This window comes from Neurospora tetrasperma (assembly GCF_000213175.1).
Source record: "Neurospora tetrasperma FGSC 2508 unplaced genomic scaffold NEUTE1scaffold_1, whole genome shotgun sequence".
Lineage (NCBI taxonomy): Eukaryota > Fungi > Ascomycota > Sordariomycetes > Sordariales > Sordariaceae > Neurospora > Neurospora tetrasperma.
The window spans coordinates 6105836-6127373 of NW_009799099.1; the positions used below are offsets into that span (position 1 = coordinate 6105836).

General features: G+C 53.4%; 7 protein-coding genes across 7 annotated transcripts; 4 read left to right on the forward strand and 3 right to left on the reverse strand.

Annotated features, from left to right (window-relative positions):
- Positions 1–128: 128 nt before the first annotated feature.
- On the reverse strand, positions 129–1004 carry NEUTE1DRAFT_77828 (uncharacterized protein; the record flags this gene model as incomplete). Its single annotated transcript, XM_009850382.1, has 3 exons — positions 129–226; positions 281–639; positions 784–1004. The coding sequence occupies 3 exons, from the start codon at positions 1002–1004 to the stop codon at positions 129–131; spliced, it is 678 nt and encodes a 225-aa protein (XP_009848684.1).
- A 665-nt stretch (positions 1005–1669) lies between these two features.
- NEUTE1DRAFT_77832 (uncharacterized protein) lies at positions 1670–6185 on the reverse strand (the record flags this gene model as incomplete). The annotated part of the gene is made up of 3 exons (XM_009850383.1): positions 1670–2522; positions 2572–2910; positions 2964–6185. 3 exons carry the CDS (start codon positions 6183–6185, stop codon positions 2037–2039), a joined length of 4047 nt encoding a protein of 1348 aa, XP_009848685.1.
- Positions 6186–7016: 831 nt separating this feature from the next.
- NEUTE1DRAFT_108131 (uncharacterized protein) lies at positions 7017–7741 on the forward strand (the record flags this gene model as incomplete). The annotated part of the gene is made up of 4 exons (XM_009850384.1): positions 7017–7100; positions 7137–7155; positions 7271–7360; positions 7503–7741. The coding sequence occupies 4 exons, from the start codon at positions 7017–7019 to the stop codon at positions 7739–7741; spliced, it is 432 nt and encodes a 143-aa protein (XP_009848686.1).
- Positions 7742–8218: 477 nt separating this feature from the next.
- NEUTE1DRAFT_116193 (uncharacterized protein) lies at positions 8219–8489 on the reverse strand (the record flags this gene model as incomplete). Its single annotated transcript, XM_009850385.1, has 1 exon — positions 8219–8489. One exon carries the CDS (start codon positions 8477–8479, stop codon positions 8252–8254), a length of 228 nt encoding a protein of 75 aa, XP_009848687.1.
- Positions 8490–8496: 7 nt separating this feature from the next.
- Positions 8497–13783, forward strand: NEUTE1DRAFT_128191 (uncharacterized protein; the record flags this gene model as incomplete). The annotated part of the gene is made up of 5 exons (XM_009850386.1): positions 8497–8764; positions 8827–10163; positions 10266–11017; positions 11436–11569; positions 11807–13783. 5 exons carry the CDS (start codon positions 8497–8499, stop codon positions 12943–12945), a joined length of 3630 nt encoding a protein of 1209 aa, XP_009848688.1.
- A 2476-nt stretch (positions 13784–16259) lies between these two features.
- NEUTE1DRAFT_120574 (uncharacterized protein) lies at positions 16260–17920 on the forward strand (the record flags this gene model as incomplete). Its single annotated transcript, XM_009850387.1, has 3 exons — positions 16260–17030; positions 17088–17162; positions 17215–17920. 3 exons carry the CDS (start codon positions 16260–16262, stop codon positions 17311–17313), a joined length of 945 nt encoding a protein of 314 aa, XP_009848689.1.
- Positions 17921–19156: 1236 nt separating this feature from the next.
- NEUTE1DRAFT_98776 (uncharacterized protein) lies at positions 19157–20478 on the forward strand (the record flags this gene model as incomplete). The annotated part of the gene is made up of 2 exons (XM_009850388.1): positions 19157–19370; positions 19982–20478. 2 exons carry the CDS (start codon positions 19157–19159, stop codon positions 20476–20478), a joined length of 711 nt encoding a protein of 236 aa, XP_009848690.1.
- Positions 20479–21538: the final 1060 nt, after the last annotated feature.

A 21538-nucleotide genomic window follows, 5' to 3' on the forward strand; every position in this document is an offset into this window, starting at 1 on the left:
ATCATGACCGCTTAAACGCCGTGCTAAATGCCCAATTCCAGATCCCAAAGCCCCAAACAGAGTATATGCCTCCTTCAGCATCCTATCCCTTCCTTTCAACCTGCCTTTTCCATCTCCTTTCCGCATCATCAACTCTTAGCCCCAATCAACGCCTCCCGCTCCAACACCTCCGGCTGGAACTTGACCAAGAACACCGTCCTACCAGGCCACATCTCCCCTCCCTCCCCTCTTCCACCATCCGCCCCCGTCCCTCCACTCCCATTATTACTCCCACTCCCACCGGTATCCCCAACCGTATGCGCCGTCACCCTCGCCGGAAACCCCGCACCATCACAAACCCCCTCTATTATCCCCGCCGCAAACGCCGCGCAATTCAACTGGCTCATCTCCTTGGGCACACTGATATACGCATTCACCAGCGGCTCGTTATCGATAATCATGAACTCGTCGGGCGTGTCGGGGTTGGAGGATTTCTCGAGGCGGTCGGCTTGTCGCCCGAAGAGGTGCGTCCAGACGTTGATCTTGATAAAGTGTAGGAGGGCGATGATGTTCAGTGGACGGAGTTGCGTGCGAGGAGGTTCGCGAAAGAGGAGGAGGTCGAGGAGTTTGAGGCCGATGGGGTGGCCTTGGAGGTTGAGGCTAGAAGCAGGTCTTGGGGTAAGCATTTGGACTGGATGAATGGGATATGGTGAAAGTGGTGGGCGGGGGAAGTGTATGAGCGACCAACAGGACACGACCAAGGAACCAAACAAAACAACAATGTGCGGGTAAAAGATGGCATACCGTTTCTCCAACTCCTGAATTCCCGTCACCCTTCTCTGCGCATACGACACCATCTCGGCAAACAAATACGCAAAGGCCGCTTTGCTCAGCTCCGCCGTCTTAGTGCGGTTGAGCGGCCGGTGGTAAATCGTCTTGCCGTTCGATGGGTATCGAAGCCCGGAATCCCCTGCGCGTCCGCCGCCGCCGCCGCTGCCTGCTCCGGCTGGTAAGTGGTTAGACATGGCTGCTGGTGATGGCCCTTGTGTCGAGGACGTGTTTGTCGATCGATGGAGGCGGTAACGTAGTGTAGGTATGTGCGCGACGGTTATGGTGTTGTTGTGTATGACGTCGCTGGTTGAACTGGTTCGCGATGCTGTAGACAGACAGCTATATTTGGTGGTTTGGATTCCGTTGGATGCTTGGGATGGTGGGACATGAACGGCCGCAAGTTGACGAGGGGACTCGGGAGCTTCAGGTGTCAGTGGGTGAGCCAAGCTACGGTAGCCGCGATTGACTGTGGCTTGGTGGGTAGGTGGGTCCGGCGACCAAAGGTACCTTTGAAGTACCTGTACTGCCTGCATACTCTCTGCACGCTCAAGCAAGGTACATGCAACTATTCAACTTGTTTTGTTTTCGACTTCCCCCCTTTTCGCCCAGTTTTTAATGGCCAGTGATGGCATCCAACAAGACCGACAATATTATGAGCGCACTCAACCCAGGTTGAATTAAATGATTATATACCTCGCTCCTCGACATAATCATTACTGAAAAACACTAATGGCGGGAAATAAGCGTGCTCTGTTGGTGTTGTCGCACGTTGTTCTCAAATTAATACAACGAACCATTGCTTCAACCTCGGCACCATTTCACCACGCCAACTCTCAAGGCTCAGCAAGCGTAGCAATGAAATAATAGGTATCACATGTATCGTATAGTGTTGTCCCGCCTCTAGAAACTCGACAACTTTTTCTATCGTGCTGCAATAAGACTAAAGTCACTTCCACCTGGACCACAATTCCTCTCACTCTATTTTTAATCGTCCTTTCATCGCCCCAAAATGGCAACCAAAGAAGCTTTCATAGCTGCTCTGTCCATCACCTCCACAACTTGCTCACTTCCATTCTGATCTCATCCACCCCATCATGCAAGGCAGGTCGGAACTTATTCACCAACACCGCCCTTTTCATACGAGAACATCCCATCTCTTCTTCACTGTCGCTTTCCCTGGTTCGCTTTCCCTCGGCCGTCGATGTATTATCATCCGGTTGACCATACTAAATCACGCCGGCACCTTTGCTATCCTCATCTCTTAGGATCTGAAGTTGTGTCTTATACTCCTTCGATGCCCATTCCCAATAGCTGTGCCAGACCTGGTTAGTACCCGCCACCGCAGCCGATCCCCCGGGAACTGCCGCTCCCACCGCGCCGCCCGCGCTGAGGAAAGCCTTGAGTTTCTCCCCGAGCAAGAGCGTGACCCTAAGTGCTGCCCGGTTGGCCTCGGCTTGCTTCTCGAGCTCCTGCTTGACCGCCGTGTCCTTCAGCTTGGTCGACAGCGTCTTACGGAAGGCCTCTGCGATGGAGTCTAGGCGGCGAATGGTCTCCTCAGGGTCGATGTAGGCGAGCTTGGAAACCATGAGGTTGCAAAGAGCTTTGATGTCGTTATCATCCGACAGGCCAGCGACAATGCGGTCGTAAAGATCGATGATGCTGATGCGAGAAAACGCGGTTTCCATAAGCGCGTAGAGGGTTTCGTATGCGGCCTAGGAACGTTAGTCTCAGGTAACCTTGTACACAAAATCACCTACTCACCTTGCGAAGTTCCAAACCATCATCGATAATATGCTTGAACGGACCCATCTGCACCTCCCTGATGAGTTCCGGCTTGATCACTGTCTCCTTCATGACGTAAGGCATCAGCTTGTTAAGATGACCAAGGATGACGTCCGCCTTGTTGTGCGCCGCCGAATTGAGCGTCGACATGGCATGACGGCGGTTCTCCATCTCGGGATCTTCCAGCATCGTCTTGAGCATGTCAACCAGGTGGCTCTTGAGCATGCTGTCAAAGACCTCGTTCTCATCGGCGAGAGTGTAGCGAAGGGCCTGAATGGCGATGGCCCTCAACAAAGGCGACGGGTCGTTGAGGAGGGACTTTGGATCGTTAGTGCCAGAAAACCTCACAGACAGCGTAGGTCCCAACTTACCACAAGCTTTGACATGTACGTCTTAGGATCAATAATAACCAACCGACCAATACACTCTGCACAAACTGCCTTGTTGTCCTCTGACCCCGACGCAGCAAGGATCTGGTTCCAAATTGGCGTCGATAACTCACCAAGGTCGGTCGAAGACATGGCAACCTGCTGAAGAACCTCCTTGATAGACTGAAGGAGCAAGTACTGCGTGTTACCCCCTTGCTGCATCGACTGAAGGATCACGGGGACATAAGCAGCTACATTGCCCGCGCCAGCACGACCCAAAGCAACGGCAGCAGAAAGCGACGTCTTGTCGTACTCGCTATGGAACTGCTCAAGGAAGAGGCTGGGAGAGTACGGGAACTTGTCCCCAAGACGAAGTCCAGCCTCACCCAGGATGGTAAGCGCAAGGCTGGCCCTCTCTCCTTTCTGCTTCTGGATCTCCTGGACGAACAGCTCGGCCGTGTAGGTGCCCTTGTTACCACTCGCCACAAGAAGGGTACCAATCACCTTTCCGACCACCGATGGGTCACCGCTCAGGGCAACCTCGTTGAGCAGACGCTGCATAAGAACCTCTCCCTGTCCAGTCTGGCCGATGCTATTGACAAGCACTAGAAGAGAGTCGAGGACCGTGCCTGTAACTGTCGACTCCATAAGTAGTTTACACAGCGCGGTCATGAGCTCCTCGATGATGACAATTTGCGGCTTCTCTTGGGCCAGGCGTGCAAGCACGAGAAGACCGGGGCCAAGAAGTTGGGCATCGTAATGGGTGATGACTGTGACCAGCGCGGTCACCACCTTTTGGACAGTCGCATCATCCAGAGTGTTTTTGGTAGCCGGCGAGAGGACCAAATGCTTGAGAGCCATGACGCTGGAACCCCTCAACGAGCGGTTGGCCTTGCGCAACTGAGCGGCAAGTTCAACAACCACTTCTTGCGTCCATGGTGCGTCAAAAGAGATTTCAGACGACGAGAAAGCGGCGATAGTGTCAATGGCCCGAACGGCGGCGAGACGTGTGGTTTCGTTGAAGAGCCTTTCCTTGAGGTGACCGAGGGCAGTCTTCCGGTCCACGTCCGAGAGTAAGGTAGCGCCCTCGGTACCCGAAGTTCGAGAGAGGAGGGTCCCAAGGGCATGGATGGCCTTCTGGCGAACTTCAGCGTCAGCGTCATTGTCAGTGGTACGGTCAACAATCACACTGTAAAGCTTCTGCAGCTCTCCCTTGTACTTTTGCGCAGTCATACGAGCACGCGGGGGAGTGATGGCCTTGGAGACTTCCTCGGCGGTTTGGACCGCCTCAGCGGCGATCTTGTAGACACGGTCATGAACAACCGAAACAACGCCGTCAACAATCTTTGGTAGATACGGCTGCAGGTCGTTTGAAGAGTGGTTCCTCGCGAAGCTGCTGATCAGGCGAAGCGCGGCAATGCGAAGAGTGTTAGTCGTAGCAGAGGCGCTGCCACCAGCAAAGGAAACCGGCGCGGATGAAGTGCTTGAACCGGTCACCTTGATGGCATCCAGGATAAGATCTGTGATTTGGTCAAGATATGGCGCAAGGCCACCCTTTTGAACAGAAATCAGATCATCAAGGATGCTGATTGTGGCCTGTTTCGTGGGAATGAGCTTGCCCTTGAGCAACCTGGTAGCCGACTTGACGATAGCAGGAGTGAGGGCGGCAAGATCGGCACGGGGTCCGGATGCTGGGATCTTTTCGGCCTTTGGCGACGTGAGTCCGGTGCCGGAAAGGTTGACGGGCATCCCAGCTTGACCGGCTGCGCTACTCTGGCGTCTGCGCTTCCGGCTTTGAGGAGCTTGGCCAAGGCTATCGCCAGTGGCGTCGTCGATCGTAAAGTCGGGGATAACACCCTCTCCCGTCTTGCGAATCAGCAAAGAGACGGCAGAGAGAACCTCAAGGCGAACATTCTCCTCGCGCTCGTCGAACCTCTTGACTAATGCCGGGGCAACCTTTTGGTAGAGAACACCGCTCTCGAGGAGGTCGCCGCTGCTTCTCGTGGAGATGATGGTATGGAGGGCCTTTGCAGCACATCGCCTGACCTTCCAGCTGGCATCATCGTCGTCGTCAAAGTTACCGTCAGCCTCAAACTCATCGTCGTCGTCGAAATCGGCATCCTCCTCTCCCTCCTCTTCCATCTCCTCGTCCTCGTCGGCGGCGTAGTTGGGGTCGAACTTGAGGTAGCGCAGACACGCCTCGATGGCATCATTAGTGTACGGACGCATCTGGTTGGGGCAGGAGGAGAGAAATGCGTCTAGCGCAACAAGAGCGGCTTCTCGGACGTCGCTCCATTCCGAGGTAGTCTCGCTGCCTTCTTGGATTGCTTCGAGTTGTGCCTGCAACTCCTCCTCGTTGAGGGCATCGAGAGCGAAACTGACGACTTCTGGCAGATATCGGCCAAACCTGTGCGGAATGGAGCGGGCCATAGAACCCAGGATGGTGATGTAGAGACGGCGGGTGGCGGGTGGCATGCTCGACTTGCGTAACAGAGCGACAGTGCGCTTGACGAAAGCAGCCAAGAGATCGTCCGACAAGTAATGAGCCAGCATGGAAACGGCGGCAACGGCCCTCTTCTTGACGACGGAAGCGCACTTCTCCTGGGCCAAGAGGTTGAGAACGGCATCGTGGAGAGCCTCGATCTCGACCAGGGTCAGCACTGGGCCGAAGCATCTGACAACCTCGATAAGAACGTCGACAGAGTCCGAAGTGACTTGGGCTCCCTGAAGCAGACCGGGTACCTGCTTGCCGGCAGTCTGACCGAGGAAACGAGGGATAAGCAACTTGTTGACGCTGTCATAAGCCTCTTGAGCTTCCTTGGTCAGCGCAACACCAGGCACAGGACGCGGCAAGGCCTCGACGACGGCTTTGAGGGCCATGGCAGGAACTGAGTTGACATCCGAGTTATGGCTTTGCAACTCGATAAGCTTCTGCAGGGCCGTGGAGTAGAGCGGGGAGGGGAGCTTCTTGACCAGGGGACCCAGCACCTTGATGGCCTGGTTCTGGACCTCGCCATTCTGGTCACTCAGAGCCTTGATGACCTCGTCAAGAGTGCGATTTGATGTGTTGAAGTCGTGCTGGAGGATGTCTGGCTTGGCAACGTTGAAGGTGGCCAACAAGTCGTTGAGGGCCATGTAGCGGAAATCGGGGTCGGCATCGCTGATCTTGGTGAGGAGGAGGCTGACCGTGTGGGAGGTCGGGTTGGTCGGGACCGTCGTCGCCATGATGGATGTATTATTATTGTGGGATCAACCGCACATTCGATAATGGTACTAGATGTGGCAAACACTGGGGTTTCTCTGGCGATGTTAGCTTCCGCGCGTTAAACTGTTGCGCCGTGTTGTATGGTGCTAGCAGTAAACAAACAGTTGTTGACTTGATGATGTTGCTATCGCGAGGTGGAGTGGAGAAGGGCCAGCAAGGTGAGCTACCACCTACATGTAAACAGACTGGAGCTGACACTAGGCTTTGCTTCCTTTGTAGACGGGACTGCCTGGCCTGGTGTGATCCAAGAGTCGCCGTTGCTTCGTTAATCGGGGAGCGGGATGGAAATGCGCGGGAAAGGACGGAAACTTCAAAACTGTTGTTGTTGCGGGAAGAGAAAAAAAAAAGGTCGAATGTTTGTTTGCCTCCCTCTCTCAATGTCAGGTCAAACAACAACGCAGGCACCAGGCATGAACTGTAAAGTCAACCGAAAAAGGTTCCCATCTGCACAAGTCCGGACGGCTACCCAAGTGGCAGCAGCAGCTACAGTAGCTCATGCCCGCCGCTGAAGGTGCTGTCAAATGGTGGGGTGATGACAGGGGCAATCGGCCAAGGTAGGTACGTACCTCCAGACTCCAGGCAGGCACCAGCTTGCGGCAGGCAAGTGGAGTTCTCTCTTCAGTTCTGGCATCATGTTTCGGCAAGCTTGGACCACCTGCTGTTGCTGCCGAGTTGATGGAAGACACGAGAGACGAGCGGCCCATCAACAACACCGCAGCCACGGATGCAAGAATTGTGATCTCTATCATTTCATTCGAATTGAAATTATGTGAAAGGAAAAGGGGCCAGAAATGAAAGAGGCAGTCACGAAAGCGCAACTCAAGACGACAGAGTTTATCCGCTTCATCGCTGGCGCCAAGACTCGCGTGTACTGTGTAAGTCGTCGACATCATTGATGTGTCGGCCAATAGAGAACATCAGACATATTCCGTGTGTGACAGAATGGACATGAAGAAGAGAAACTACCATATATGATGGAGTGAATCCCTCCAGCTACCCTTCACGGTTTTAACAAACGACTGTTGTCCATCTACCTATACTTTAGGTGCAAGACACGAATGCCTCATATACACTATTCACCACACCAACCGCCATCATGCGAGCCTCAAGATTGCGAGCTTCCATCCTGCCATAAGTAATTCGCCAGCCTATACACAACTAATCATCTGACTTCGACACGTTCCGTTATGCAACTCTGGGCAATGTGCACAAGGCAAGCGACTGGACATGCTCGTCTCTTTTTCCGAGTTGTACGAGCGCAGCTAACAATTCCTCAGCTTCTCCTCGTCTCCTGGAATCTCCATGCCAATACCTGATCGCCAGCGGATCAGCAAAGAAGAAACTCGTTGATCACGGAAAGGAGCACGAAGGATTCAAGAGGCACGACGAACACAAGGAGGAAGAGGCCAGGGCGAAGCAAACAGACGACAACGAGAAGCTGAGAAAGACCAACTCGGTCAACAAGAACATGGACTTCAAGACGGATGATGCAAGCAGCTCCAAGCAGTCAAATTAAGGGGATAAGCTGAAGGATGACAAGGTGAGTGAACCCAGCTACATTCACATGAACTTGACGAGAACTCCTGCCGACTTTTATGGCCCACCTTGCAGTTGGCCGGGGATTTGGCGACAGTCTCGGAAAATCCATCTGACGCAAAATCTAAGCCGCTGCACCCTCGCCAGAGTCATTGCCAGAATCAAGAGATTCTACAAGCAGCAAGTCCGGCCTACCCGGTTCACTACCCGGTTCGAGCTCGACCGACAAGGCCATTGGCAGGGGATGCAGTGGTGGACGTTTAACTGGGTGTGGACGAGGGAAGGCATGATTTAACCTCGTGCAAGAACGGATGAGTGAGCGTACTTACTTACCTCTGAATCTGTCAAATATTTGACTTTGTTATGCTGCTCGGCGAGCGCGGACATCCCAGATAAGCTTCGATGACGCAATCTCAATTGACCCTGGAGAGTTCAACATATGGGGAGTCGGTGCAAGCGCAACTCAATGTCGACACCTACCTCTCACTAATCAAAACACCAAGTACGAGGCAAGAACACATGACAACCAGACAAAACATGTGTGCTTGAAATAGCAACTTACCACATCTTCACCTCGCCCTGTCAAACCGCCATCCTCCTTCGCGGAACACTTCTCCAGTTCATCCCAGCCACTCATTTGCCCGCAACCATCATCCCGGCATAATCCCTTCACAAATCCAGTATCATTATTTTCCGCAGATCCGGTCATCTCCCCCATTCGCGCTCACACCTGTAATGGAGGACAGAGAGATGTCGACCAAAACAGAAAGCACGTCGTCCAGGCCGCCGGAGATACCAGAAAATGACTGGAAAATCAGTCTCTACGACCCCGGCGACAACGATGACTGTCCCCGAGCTTGTTTCCTCCCCTGTGACATGTTCGCTCACACACGTTATCGATTGGACTTGATCAAACAGGGTCGAGATCCTCTCGATCTCACCGATTACAAAGACTTCAACCCCACTTGTTGGAAGTTCTTCGGGTTGTGCACTGGGGGTGTCTGTACGTCTCACACTTACTCTTCTTTAACGCTCGGTCTGTGATCTTTGATTAACAATAACAAGGTATCGGCAGCGGCATCTACACCGGTAGAGAGACGACCAGGATCCGTCAAAAGTACGGCATTAGGGGCACAGCAGGAGACGACATGACCAGAGGGATTTTCTGCCAGCCATGTTCCCTAATTCGAAATGACCTCGAGATCCGCCAGCGTGAAAGTATGAAACAAGAGGCCGACCTTCCTCCCCCGAGGCCCCTTGGCGAGGACTACCAGCCCATCTTTGCTATCAAGCCCGATGGCTACAAGTCGGAGCCGCGAATGACTACCCCCAGAGGCATTTTGAAGCCAATCACGTCTCCGGAAAGCTCATCGCCGCCGGACGGACAACCCGCTCTGCGAGAAGTACACTTCCACGAACCGGGGCTAGGAAATGCACCCAATGTGACTGCGTCGTACCCTGCTGAAGTCGGTCATGTCTCTCAATCTTCTTTTAGCCCTAGGACCGAGGGTGGCCCTTTGATTGTCAACCAACGACGCAGCAGAGAAGGGACGCTCACTCCGATCGAAGAAGCAGACAACCCTGCTGGTGAAGAAAGGAAGAAGAGCACCGTCTTGGGCCCAGCAATGAACACCTTCCAGAGGACGACAAGCCCACCCGTAATGCATGTCACCACCAGCGATGCCCCCATCCAGGCGCCAACCCCAACTCGTGACCACGACAGATACGGCAACGGCCGAGGCCCGGACACTAATCGGTTGGAAGCACCAGTCCGATCCCGGGAATCGCCTCCTATGACACCTACTGGATCTACCAATGCCCGAAGTTCTGAGGACCAGCCTGATCGCCTTGAAGCTCCGAACCGGCCTTTGGACTCAACCCCAATCCCACAGAGATCTCGAGATATTCGACTGTCCGAGCACAGATCCGACGAAGCACCTGCACAATTCCCAGTCATAGAAGCGCGCGTTCCGTCACCCGAGCTTTCTCGAAAAGCACCCAAGATCGGAAAGTCAAATACCCCAGTCCGCAAGTCGCGCTTCTCCGAGGAGTTTGATGCACCCTCCGCCGACGAGATCTTCTCCAATATCCCAGACGTAGCCCCAAGTAGCTCACTCGATGCGCCGCCCCGGCTTCCGCACTTGCCTGGTGCATTTGACACCCCAGCTATGCCACCCGCAACCGTACCTGCAGGCTCCTCTAACGTCCCTTCCCAATTGCCCCAACTCCCTGGTGCATTCCCTTCCTCTTCACACTCCGAGACACCGAATATGAAGCCATCCGCTCTCGAGCAGCTTACCGCCCTTCGTGACGTGGCGAACCAATCTCCCAAGGTGGTCACCGTCGAGGAGGCGGAGACTTCAATTGCAGAAACGATCCAGGACGAAGTAGACGAAGCGCAGGTCGGTGATCGTCCTCACGACAATTCCCAAGACCCCCAAATCGATCCTCTTCCTCCCAGAGATACCCGCCACCGGCTTAACATCGACGAGCAACTAGCGTAGGACGTAGGTCGTTCACAACCTCATGATGTGGGCAACGATTTCCTCGCTGGGGTGCCTCCGCGAGCTGAAGCTCACGATATGGGCACTGATACGGTTGTTCCCTTGCCGGATCAACCAGAAGCACACGGTCCGCACATGGATGCCAAGGTTGCTCTGGCCGCCGCCAGGATCAAAGATCACCCCATCGAATCGGATCCTCGCATCAACTCGCCCAAACCGATCTCCATCCGCAACCACCAATTCACCGAGGACAAGCGACTCGCGGTGCCGAGAAGCGACAGCCCTTTTAAACCCGGCATCCACTTGGACCAGCGTGTCCCGACTCCTCCAGCCTTGGTGCGACCGCATAATCGCCTTGAAGACCGGCAAATCGCTACGCCCAGTCCCAGTGCTGATCGCGAAAATCGCAACCTAGGCGCAGACGTCAGGACCGCGAGTCCAGGTCTAGGATCGAGGCGTGGAGGCCTGACGGGTGGAAGACCTCATTCACTTCGCCACGATAGTCGTGTTGGTACCCCGAAGCCTTCAGAAAATGTCCATGATTTGGCGGGGGATGTGAAAGCGCCCGCAGGATTAGTGAGTCCGTTGGCGAAGAGCCCGGAACCGAGGAGCCCTCCGCCCAAGAGACCGGCGGCGGCTAGTCCAGCTTTGAGCGCGTCCAGTATCAGCATTGGGACGAGGGCGCATCAATTGTTGGAGCACTTTTTGGAGGGTAATAGGAAGGGGGCGGAGCGCGAAAGTGGGAATAAGTCGTGAGCTGGTGGGTTTCTGAAGAAGCGCAAGACCTAAATGGGAACGAGACAGAACGAGAGACGTTGGCGGGGCCGAGCAGGGTGTAAGGCACTGCAGGCTGTGCAAAATGGTCACATTCTTGGATGAGGAATGCTCGGGAAACACCTAGGATAATAACGGGATTGATGATGGAGATGAGTGGGTTGGAGAACAAACGGATACCTCTACTTGCAAACAAAAAGCTTTAATCATTAGTCTTAATCATTAGCGTCAGATACCTAGAATCCGAGGAATCGTTATTCTTTCCAGCTAAAGTTTTGGGGTGGTGGTGAGCTGGGTCGGATGGAAGTGACCCATATGTTGTGAACAAGTGTGACCAGCGTTGTGCGTGGAATGGTTTGATTCGCGATTTTTGCTCACCTACCCTCTACTTTCTAGCCTACCCTCTCGACCTTGCTGGGGTGTGGCCGCCCGTGCCGACCGATGCTGTCCGGCAGTGAGGGCGGAGAAGCCTTTTGTCCCGGTGCCGGGGGCAGCGGACTTGACTCCACCGGCTCCGTCTCACAAAGTGGGTCAGTCCGCGACATCTAAACTTTCCCCTGTCCGAGGTCTTGGCGGCGGGGTGGTTCCCGCTGTCCCCGGCTCCAGATTGCGCGGTTGCCCCTCTTGTCGCATTCCGAATTCCTGAGACGACTTCCTGGACTTCCCCAGATTCACGACCCAACGTGTTGCGCCGCCTGACTTGACCAAGCGTTAACTGAGTTGTCGCGCAGAGGATTTTCAGATCTTGGTTATTTTACTTGTCAAAGCATCTCGTTCAGACAAGAAGATATTCCTCAAGACTGTTTTGCGACCACTCACTCATCCCTCACCCTCAACCACCAAATCGTCATCACTCCAAACTCACCCGAGACAACAACAACACCACACAACCATGTCCGAACAAAAACAAACAGTCCACATCGGCACCCGCCGCTCCGCCCTCGCCCTCCGACAAGTCGACCTCGTCATTGCCGCCCTCCAGCCTCACCACCCCAACGTTCACTTCCAAGTGCACGCCCTCGCCACCCTCGGCGACAAGAACCAAACGGCCTCTCTGCCCTCCCTCGGCAAGGGCCTCTGGACCAACGAGCTCGAAGCCAAGCTGTTCAACAAGGAAGTCGACTTTATCGTGCACTGCCTCAAGGACATGCCCACCACCTTGCCCGAGGGCGGTAAGATTGGTGTTGTGACGGAGCGCGAGGATCCGCGGGATGTGGTGGTCATGAAGAAGAAGTGGGCCGAGCAAGGGAAGTACAAGTCTCTGGCTGACCTGCCCGAGGGCGCCATCGTGGGAACTTCGTCGGTGCGCCGTGCGGCCCAGCTGCGCAGGCGGTACCCCGGCTTGGTGTTCAAGGACGTACGAGGCAACATCGAGACGAGAATGAGAAAGTGCGACGAGGAGGATTACGACTGCATCATCTTGGCCGCGGCGGGGTTGTTGAGGATGGGGTACGACGAGCGGATTGCGCAGTGGTTGGATTCGACGACGGAAGGGGGAGGTATGCTGCATGCGGTTGGACAGGGCGCGCTGGCCATGGAGATTAGGGAGGGCGATGAGAAGACGCTGGAGATCATCAAGCCGTTGTGTCATGAGAAGACCATGGTGGCGACGTTTGCGGAGCGCGCCGTCATGAGGAGCTTGGAGGGCGGGTGCAGTGTGCCGATTGGTGTCGAGACCAAGTGGGTGGGCGAGGATCAGTTGCAATTGAAGGTGACGGTGGTCAGCTTGGATGGAAAGGAGAGTGTGGATGGGCAGAGCGTCGAGGTAATCAAGACGATTGAGGAAGCCGAGGCGATGGGTCAGAAGCTGGCGGAGGATCTGGCTAAGAGGGGCGCGCAGAAGATTCTGGACTTTGTCAACCAGGGTCGTGCCTCGGGAGGTGCGCTCAAGATTGGTGATCTCTGAATGTTTGATGGTTTTTGTGTACGATAGAGAAGGATGAGAAGATGGCGCGAGGTTTTTTTGCGGGCGAACCAAAAGTTGAGAGGTATGCGAGGCGCAACCCTGGGTTTCTACGATCTACTGAATGTTTTCCATGCATGTACATAATCCTGGTATGATACTTGGATGCGTTCCATCGCATGCATGCTTGTCCCGATTTAACTCCAATTCGATGTATGCATAAAACTACCAAACACCGCCCTTCGCCGTGTGATGATAACAAAAATACGTCTCTGGGCGTAGTTTGTTGGGCCCCCCATGTTGTTTGTCTAAAAGCAGGTTGAACTGTCCGAAATTGAGTTGATCCCCGTAACCATTTCCCCGGGTTCCGTCATAAATAGCCAATATACACCAAGCGTCATTAATCTTTTTCCCGTCAAGCGGCGCCCCATGATTTTGAATCTCTTGCGTTATGTTCAGTGGTCCTCGGCGGCAGTGAACTCCTTGTAGGCCTCCTCGTCCATGAGCTTCTCGAGATCGGCAATGCCCTGGTCGGTAACCTGGACCTTGGCGACCCAACCGCCGCTGGCAGAGTGGTCCTCGGGAACCTTGTTAATGGTGGAAGGGCTCTCCTCGAGGGTCAAGTTGCTAGCAATGACCTTGCAGCTGACGGGGGCGTTGATGTCGGCGGCAGACTTGACGGACTCGACAGCACCAAGGGCATCGCCAGCGTGGACCTCCTTGCCCTCCTCGGGGAGCTCGACGAAGACGACGTCGCCGAGGGCCTTGGCAGCGTAGGAGCTAATGCCGACGTAACCAGTCTTCTTGTCGTCGGAGAGCTCGATCCACTCGTGCTCGCGGGTGTACTTCCTTAGCTCATCTATTTTTTGTGGTGGTGTTAGTTAGCATGTTGTTGCAATTGTGTGCGCCATGTGTTGTGGTTGTGTGAATCATTATCGCAAAGGATGACTCCGCTTATCGGGAAGCGCATCGGCTGATGGAGACGGGAACGGGTGGCTCACTGTTGGCAGTAACAGAGAAGGGACGCGCAATGCGGACGGAGCTCTGAGCGAAAGCAGAAACGACGGAAGGACGAGCAATCCTGAGGCAGCGAGCAATGGAGGCCATGGTGACGGTCGGTGGTTTGGACGGAGGGGGGGTGGACGGAAGGCGTGTATATCGGCGTCGCTTGGTGGTGTCGCAAGTAGTTGTTAGTGCTCAATCCAATGCGCCGGCCACAAGTTAGAAAAAGGCACAGACAGGACCCGGGGTACATCCGGTATCGAATGACGAAAACAAAGTGCCGGCCACCCGACAAACGGCTAGACTCCGGGCCAGCAGCTGTCAAGGCCGGCTTGCCAAGACCACAGAACCGAGCAGCGGGAGATATCGAATGCAACCCATATTATGTAAGCGCACCAAAAAGCAAACCATGGCCGGGCCATCAAGGTGGAACGGGCCGGATCTGGGGAAAGATCAACTGAAGAAAAACAAAAGCACGTCACCGGGCAACACATGGCAGACTGGACTTGCAAATGGGGAGTGTCCACTGTTTTGAGTGTCCACCCCTTGGCAAGGAGCTGAGGCAGCATGGCACTCGGCGCGGGAGGGTGTGAGCAGTCGGTTCAATGGGCAATGGGAAAGACGATGGAAAGTCGCAAGTGAGCCAGCCATGCACACACATTGATGCCATGGCTTGCTCTGACATGCAGCCTGCCATAGGTTGATGCTTCCGATGAGGTTCAGATGCTGCAAGGGCCCGAGCGTGGATATTCTGTTTACACATTGGAAATTTGTTGTGGACATTGTGTTGTTGACCCGAGAACATGGAGCTATCGCCATCTTTCTTGCTCATCAACGGTTGCCCGATGTGCACCACAACTGAAATAAGCCCCTCTGCCGGTGTCACCTTGCCCTTCTGCCACTCACACTGCATCATCTCAAACAAATCTGACTGCTGTGTTGCCTTGATATTGCCGGGTGCCAATCTCCCTTCAGCTGTCAAGGACTTCCATGTTGTTCTGGCGCGGGGTTCATCTTAATCGTGATTGTCATGGCAATATCTCGGGGCCCAATTTGGAAACTCAAATCGTTCGACGTGGAATGCACTGCCCGCCTACCCATCTCCACATGCTCGCTCGGGCTTGTCGTCAACACAGCTGAATGTTTTTTAGTGTCCAGTTTGATGGCAAACGGACAAGGGAGCAGCCGCAAGCGCCGCCGCGCACATGAGGATTGAGATCTCATCTTGACGCCAACGAGAGGACCCCAGGGCGGTCCAGTGTTCGAAAAACAGGCGCCCAGCCAAGCCAAGCGCTAGCGGACCCACATTCTGCGATCTTCAAGTGGAGTCTTGGTCTGATCAATTCCCTTCGATTGGAGCTCCTCCCCCTTGGTCCGTGCGTGCCTAGCTAGCTTCATCTTGTGTACCTATCGTCACTCTGCTGCCCGTCAGCGCCGCCAGCCCTGCACACGCAGTTGCGGGAGTGTCTAGCCTCTCTAGAGCCCAGGTACATAGCCATATGGAAGCCAACATCGATCAATCCGACGACCTATGGACACTACTCCTTGCATGACATCTCGCAGCACCAAGCATCCATTTGAATCCACTTCCATCAATCATTTATATTCCATCTCCATTCCCACCTCCTTCCATCCATCTTCCAACCCCAGCTTGTTGCTGCAGCATCACTACACTACACTACATACGACTCCGCCCGCACTTCAGCTGTCATCGGGAATCCATTCGTCGCCGTCCGCAGTCAGCAGCAGTCTCCACAGCCTCGGTGAAACAAACCCACAGGGTGCCCAGCAGGTACATACATAGTCGTCGACTTATCGCACGATCCCCGATTGCGTTGCATCTTCCACGGCCGACCCGGCAAACCACAATTGCCTGTCTCCAGGTAGCAAAGCAAGAAACGAGCACCATACAAGCAACCATTTACAAACCAATATCACGCGCCATATACCCATCCTTTTAACCACGGCCAACTTATCCGACCGCGCCGTCTCAATCAGCAAGACCAACCTTTTCCCTCCCCTCGTCCCATCTCGTTCAGTCGCCCCTCCCCCCCCCGCTTGCCGCCCGAACCCACGAGGAAAGCGTCATACGGGGTTTCACCAAACACCACAAACGGACCACGACAAACCGATTGCTTGATCCCTCCCGTCCGACCCCTTTCCGCTTGTCTTCGTTCCGCCCGCACAGACAACCCAGTATCCCAGGCTGAACCTCTCTGTCTACCTACCCCTCCTTCTCATCCATTGTCAAGCTGGACTTCTCGCCCTTTTCCGCGGGGTCCCCGGACCAGTTCCTCGATAACAATCACAGCAACATGGACACCGTGGTGATGGATCACGATCAAACCATTAGCCCAAACGAGGCTCAGCTTCCTCACAACAACAACATTCCAGACGACAACATGGGTGGTCTGGAGGATTCACCTCAAATAACACCCGACCAAAACGGCTTCCCAGATCGCCATTACCAACAGCAATTCGATCAGAACCTCAACAGCTCACCACGGTCATATTCCCAACACGACAACTTTGACTCAGACCGATATGCCACACCACCAGCACCCCAGCCTTCAACATCACGACCGCCCTCGGGGCTCGGAGGCCAGAACCCATCCCAGTCCGCCGAAAACGGCTCTCGGACAACCGCCGGCGGGAGTTCCAGCGAGCAAGCCAACGGGCGCAATCATGTCGTGATCAAGGTTGGCATGGTTGGTGATGCGCAGATTGGCAAGACAAGCTTGATGGTCAAATATGTTGAAGGCAGTTGGGACGAGGACTACATCCAGACTCTGGGCGTTAACTTCATGGAAAAGACCATTAGCATCCGCAACACCGAGATCACCTTCAGCATTTGGGATCTTGGCGGTCAACGCGAGTTCGTCAATATGCTGCCGCTCGTGTGCAACGATGCTGTAGCCATCCTCTTCATGTTCGACTTGACCCGCAAGAGCACGTTGAACAGCATCAAGGAATGGTACCGTCAGGGGCGAGGATTCAACAAGACGGCCATTCCCGTCCTTGTAGGCACAAAGTACGATCACTTTGTGAACCTTTCGCGGGAGGAGCAGGAGGAAATCTCCAACCAGGTACCATCACTTGTGCGTATACGGCAAAGTTCCTGCTTGCTGACGTTACTTTTCCAGGCTCGGCGATTCGCCAAGGCGATGCGTGCGGCACTGATCTTTAGCAGCACCAGTCACAGCATCAATGTTCAAAAGGTACGTCACACTTCGTTTGCCATAACTGGTGCAGGGTCTGACTGTTTCGCAGATCTTCAAGATCGTACTATCCAAAGCCTTCGACCTAAAATGCACAATTCCCGAAATTAGCAACGTTGGCGAGCCACTTCTCCTGTACCAGTCTGTATAGGTCGATGAGTAAACTCGACGCTGTCAACCGTCTTCGCGACAACTGTGCGAGCGGCCTCCTCCGACGATCTGCAACCTGCATTAATACCCCTGGCTGGCGTCGGAGCGACGGCACATGTCGAGTACCTGCAACGGTCACTCGACAGCGACATGGGAGGCCCAATTAACGGAATACCGAGGCGCGGTCCCCATTGCATATATTCGCTTCATAGGCCCTCCATGCCCAAACACCCTCGAGGTAACTCCACACGTTAGGACAGTGGCATTTTGTGATGATTTGGTCCGTGGCTTAGCAAATAAAGCACAATGGAGGACGGCAAATGGGCATGGGTCGCGATAAAAACGAGACATAATAGTCTTTGGAGTCCGGTTGTAAGAAACGGCTGGTGAGGACCGATCATACCAAATTGGGCATCTCAATCCGATATACGATGGGGAAGGGTATTCTATACCATGAATGCGGAGCACAAGGAATACGTGGGGTGTGTGCCTTTGGTCCTTCAGGCGTGGAATCGTCCCCGGTACAGGTAGAAAGGGACTGGATGTTCATTCTTTGGTAGTATGTGTTTTAATTCCCTGTTGGCAGTCAACATATCGGTATTTTCCTGCACATTCTTTGCCTTCTTCTTGCTCTCCAAGCCGATGGCACGAAACACTACCCGCCTCTCCCCGCAGACGTTCCGAGACATTCATCAATTTTTTTTTCAACGTGTCGCCTCAAAACTGACACCATGTATCTTCCGGCATGTGGAGTGCTCAGTCGGTCTACCAAACAACCAGCCACTTGACCAAAAACAAATGGCCACGGAGGCTGTATATGCAATGATCATATATCCGTTACCAGAATCATCTGCTGATAAAGTGCCACTGGTATTGGGACAACTCATAAAGGTGAGCTCCATCCTCTACAAGAAGGAAGAGCACGCAGGCTGCGAACCGAAACGACGTACACTACAAGGTTCTGTCCTCACAAGGTCGGTTTCCCGAAACCTGTTGTTCTTCCCAGTATGATTCTCGTAATCCCGCTTGCGGATGTCACAGTAGATAACGGGACAGGCATACGCAAACCCCGAGAACCGTACTCGAACCTCATCATGGACACCAGAGGCTAGCCAGACATCTCCATCCTCGCCCTTGCGGCTGATACATCACACGCGGGGACAATGTAAGGTTGTCAAAAGTTCGTCCTTCTGCGCCCTGCTCGTGATCCGTTACCTTGTACCCAGCCAACTCAGACGCCGTGCAATCGCTGACCAAGGATAGCTGCTCAAGTCAAACCCTTCATTGGCTCTTGGGACTCCGGTTCGGCGCACGCGTGCCACACCAACAAGCATGATGCTTAACCTGTCACGTCATGACGATCCATCCGTCTGCCTTTAGCCAACTCCAGGCACCCAACTACCATACTATCTCCTCACCGAGAACATCCACTTCGCTGGCTTATCGATATCATCCAGTGGCTTCGATTACTGTGGACTACATCCGGAGAATCTGCGCTTGGGGAGCAGTCTTTTTGGTCCCCCCCCCCCCACAAAGGGTGAGACAACGACGACGTGACCAAGGGTTCCGTTGTCTGTGGTTGGGGAGGCACCGCAACTCGAAGGCGTTGGACAACTAGAGGGACTTTGACACTGCTTGGCTAACGAAGCTCTTCGAGCGGCCTTTCCTTCCGAGCTGATGAATCCCAATTTCGTTACCAGAGACAGAAAATCGATAGAGGAGGTTAAAAGCATTGACGATCACATCATCGCATCCATCTGAGACATCCCTCTTCCCCAACCACGGCCATCTTGATCACCAAAGCTGCAGAAAGGCCCAGCACCGACCGTTAACTCCGAAGCATCATGAAGTCTTTCATCGCCTTCTGCTCTGCAGCCTTCTTCTTTTACCTGGCACTCGGTCAGAGCACCGCAGGATCGGGCACGACGTTCTGGCAAGCCGCGGTGCCGTCGAGCACCGCTCCAAGCACTTGGACCCCGAGCACGCCGGCTCCTCCTGGTCAGGCGCTGTGCGGGCAAGGGTTTACTTATTGCGGGTATATCTTGAGGGATCACCAGAGTACGTCTTAATATAACCTTGTTTTTTACTTACTCTCCGTTCGCTCTCTTATTATTATCTTCTTCTTCCGGCTTTCCTCACTATCTTCCCATCCTACGTTTAGCTACTATTTCACTCGCTTTTCAGTTCTTCTTATAGTTTCTTTACCTCATCTTTTACTTATCTTCACCCTCTCCACATCCTCTCTTCACCCTCTTTATATCCTCTCTTCACCCTCTCTTTTCCTCTCCTTTATCTTCTCTTTACCTTCTCTTTACCTTCTCTTTACCTTCTCTTTACCTTCTCTTTACCTTCTCTTTACCTTCTCTTCGACCTTTCCTCACCTTCTCGTCATCCTCTCGTCATCCTCTTTTCACAATCCTATTGCCCTATCTTCACCTTCCCTTCATATTCTTTTCTATTATTCGTCTTTAATCTTTTTTATTTTTTCTTCCTTTTCTTCCTACCGGGCCGTCGCCGCATCTCAACTTCGGACAACCGCTACAGCAACCAAGAACTTTCTCTACCCTACTCCCTCCTACTCAAACTTCTTTCCCCTTCCTTTCTGCCATCAACATCCCATTTGACATTTTACACTCCAACCCAAACTAACATCTCGTCTCTCCCCTCAGACTTCAAAGAAGAAGATGTAGTCAAAGCCTACTGCGCCGCCTCCAGGAGTAACTGCGCCAATGGCAAAACCAAGACCGACCCCATCCAAGCCCTCTACGTCTGCCTCCCCGCCAACGCCAACCCAAAGGAAAAGGAAAAGGCAAAAGACTCCGCCATGTCGCCGAACCCGCACTACGACGACGCATCCACTCCCGTAATGTCATCCGGCAAGTCCATCTCCGCTGTCTCCCGGTTCTTCAGCATCCTCTCTTCGCGCACGCACATGAACCATGCCGTTCATGAGAATATGGATCAAGATAGCACCACCGAAAAGATGAGGCAAGCGAGACAGGCGCCAGCGTCGTCGTCGTCAAACACGACGAATGCAGGGAATGATGGTGGTGGTTGCAATACGCTGGCTACGTCGGGGAATAGGATTGAGTTGTTGTGCGCCTGTAGTGGCAACTGTCTGAATCCGGTGTCGGATCATATTGGGAGGTGTGACCAGTCTTGCTAGGGATTGTATTCGAAGTATCTTCAGGGGGGGTGGAGGGGTGGGAGGTCATGGGTAATGCGAAGGTGGGCGAGTAGGGAAAAGATTATGGGAAGTAAAAAATGTTATGCTTTCCTTATCAATCCAAGGTTTTTCTTGTCTAGTTGTCTCGTTATGAGGCGACTATCTATAGATTAGTCAATCGAACTGTCGCTTCGTGCTTTGAACTCCTAGTTTCGGATAATGCCGGTTTGATAGCATTAACAAAGTATTGGGAATTTGATTAGTGTCGAGAAGGATCATGTTAGAAGAGCTTCCATGCAACCTGAAAGGCCTTATTTGTTATGTTCAGTAGTGTAGCTGCCGACAACCGAGCAGCTGCCGACCTATTGCTATAGCTCCGAGCTTTTGCAAACCGCACGTTCTTTTTGTCTGGACCACCCACCTATGAGTCTCCAATGTCCACGCCGTGATAGTGGCATCTGCACGAGACAAGCCGACCGTCATCACGTATATCACCCGGATATGAAATCTTTCCGTCCAGTAAGACAACGTCAGCAAGCCAAATCGGATTACCAAGAAACGGTCACGTCCAGTATCACCAACTTCACACTTTTGTTATAGTACCTAGACACTCACACTTTCCTCCTGCAACAACTCTTTCCCGCATACACGCATGATGCAAGGCCATGTTGATGTTCTAACTTCAAACATCATCTCGCAAAGATAACTTGGTTCCAAGTGGATCAAGCAAGAGCCATGAGGCATCGCTAAATATAGTTTGATAACTGATAAGCGTTATTTATCTTGAACAAGTTGGTATACTCACTGGAAAAGTCATGGCATCAGCTGTCATCTTCAAACCCACGGTAGAATACAGGTTGACTCAAATCCATACAACCTGGCGGCCATCGCAAGGACCAAAACACTGGTAGTGGCGAGGGGGCGAGGATATTCCAGAATGAATACGTATATGAACTGATGAGTTTGCCCGCGCGGTCTCGTCGTCAAACAAGCATAGATAAATGACTTCAGATATCTTTTCATTCAGCTAGCATACAGCATTATAGAAGTTGTCATTACA